At 36.7% G+C, this 1,640-nt stretch overlaps 1 protein-coding gene across 1 annotated transcript; it reads right to left on the bottom strand.

The window, feature by feature from the left end:
* Nucleotides 1-374: 374 nt before the first annotated feature.
* LOC119522017 (PCNA-associated factor-like) lies at nucleotides 375-746 on the bottom strand. Its single transcript, XM_037820730.1, has 2 exons — nucleotides 636-746; nucleotides 375-461 (listed from the first exon to the last, which is right to left on the bottom strand). The coding sequence occupies exons 1-2, from the start codon at nucleotides 744-746 to the stop codon at nucleotides 375-377; spliced, it is 198 nt and encodes a 65-aa protein (XP_037676658.1).
* Nucleotides 747-1,640: the final 894 nt, after the last annotated feature.

Below are 1,640 nucleotides of genomic sequence, written 5' to 3'. Positions count from 1 at the left end.
ATCTAACTCTGCTTTTTTAATCAAATAAAAGGGGGAAATGGCAACATTCCAGTAATCAAATGCCAACAAAAATGGCAGCAGTACAAAGATCTAAGCAGATCTAAAATACAGCAGATTTGTAATTAGAACACCATGTAGTGATTTGTTTTTAGCAAGAACAAGAAGTTTAATAGGTAAAAGGAGGAAACAAAATACCACATTATACTGAATACTAAGCTAAGCAGCATATATTAATCTTACATACTAATAACTACTTGCTTTTGAATAACTAATTAAGCCTAATTTTTAAATTAAATGCCCATTCAACAGAACTGATAGGAACAAACATATTTATGCAAATTTACATCCTAGAATACCAGAGTAAACAGGAGATATTAGTCAAAGATGAACAAGAAAGTTCCATTCTTTTTCGGCATCTGTGTGACCAGGTTGCAAAGGACATGCTTTTCTCTTTGCTTTTCCTAAGCCACTGCTTCCTGCCTCTTCAAGAATCTGATTCTCTTTTTTTGGAATCTTTAGGGGACAGCCTAAAGAATTCTCCAATTCCTTTTTGCCATTTGGGGGTTGGGCACACACAAACTGGATTCCCTCCTGCATATTTATTTGTTTTTGGTTTTCCGCGTGGAGTTAGTGGCAGAGGTGGAGTTAGTGGCAGAGGTGGAGGAACCAAGCACCTTCCTGGGGGCTCGAGAAGCCACCACTTTGCTATAGGCACCTGGGACATTGTCTGCTTTAGTCCGCACCATGTTCAAACCAGAGATGAAAGCAATGAACTGACTTCCCAGCCGTTGGTATTTCACAGGACAAGGCCCTGTCATTGTCTCTTTACTTTCTTTTTTTTTTAATTGCAGAAACATATATACAACATAAATCTTCCTATCCCAACCCCTCCCAAGCATACCATTCAGTTGGACTAGTCACATTCACAGTGTTGTAGTACCCTCACCATCATCCATTACTATAAATTTCCCTTCACCCCAAACAGAAACCCTACACTAATTTAGCATTCACTCCCCATTGCTCCTGCCACCCCCCACCCTTGGTAGTCTGTACTCTACTTCCTGAGTCTGTGAGAGTGCATGTTCTCTGATATTTTCTTTGTGGTTACCATGAGGCTTAAATTTAACATCCTAAATATATAGGAATCTTATTTGCTTTTATACCAACTTAACAACTTCAATAGTTGTTCCTATACCCTTTGTCCCCTCCTTTATGTCATTTTGTCACAAATTACATATTTATACATTATGAGTCCAAAATGATTGATTTATCATTACATTTTATGCAGTTGCCTTTTAGATCCTGTAGGAAGTAAAAAGTGGAGTTGCAAGTAAAAAATACAATAGGTACTAGTATTTCTAGTTACTCATGTCATTATCTTTAGCAGAGATATTTATTTCTTCATGTGACTTCAGTCAATTGTCTAGTGCCCTTTCCTTTCAACCTGCAGAATGCCCTTTAGCATTTCTTGTAGGACCAGACTAGTGGTGATGAAGTCCCTCAGCTTTTATTTATCTGAGAATGTCTTAATTCCTCCTTATTTTTTTTTTATTTTTTAAATTCATTTTATTGAGATATATTCACATACCATGCAGTGATACAAAACAAAGCATACATTCAATTGTTTACAGTACCATTAT

The sequence above is a fragment of the Choloepus didactylus genome, chromosome X (assembly GCF_015220235.1).
Source record: "Choloepus didactylus isolate mChoDid1 chromosome X, mChoDid1.pri, whole genome shotgun sequence".
NCBI lineage: Eukaryota > Metazoa > Chordata > Mammalia > Pilosa > Megalonychidae > Choloepus > Choloepus didactylus.
The sequence above is the reverse complement of the archived record's forward strand: the minus strand, read 5'-3'. Positions and strand labels throughout refer to the sequence as shown.

Coding starts and splice junctions, on each gene's coding strand:
- LOC119522017 (XM_037820730.1), bottom strand. CDS start 746: ATGGTGCGGACTAAAGCAGACAATGTCCCAGGTGCCTATAGCAAAGTG. Junction 462..635: donor CTGCCACTAACTCCACCTCT/GCCACTAACTCC, acceptor GCAGTGGCTTAG/GAAAAGCAAAGAGAAAAGCA.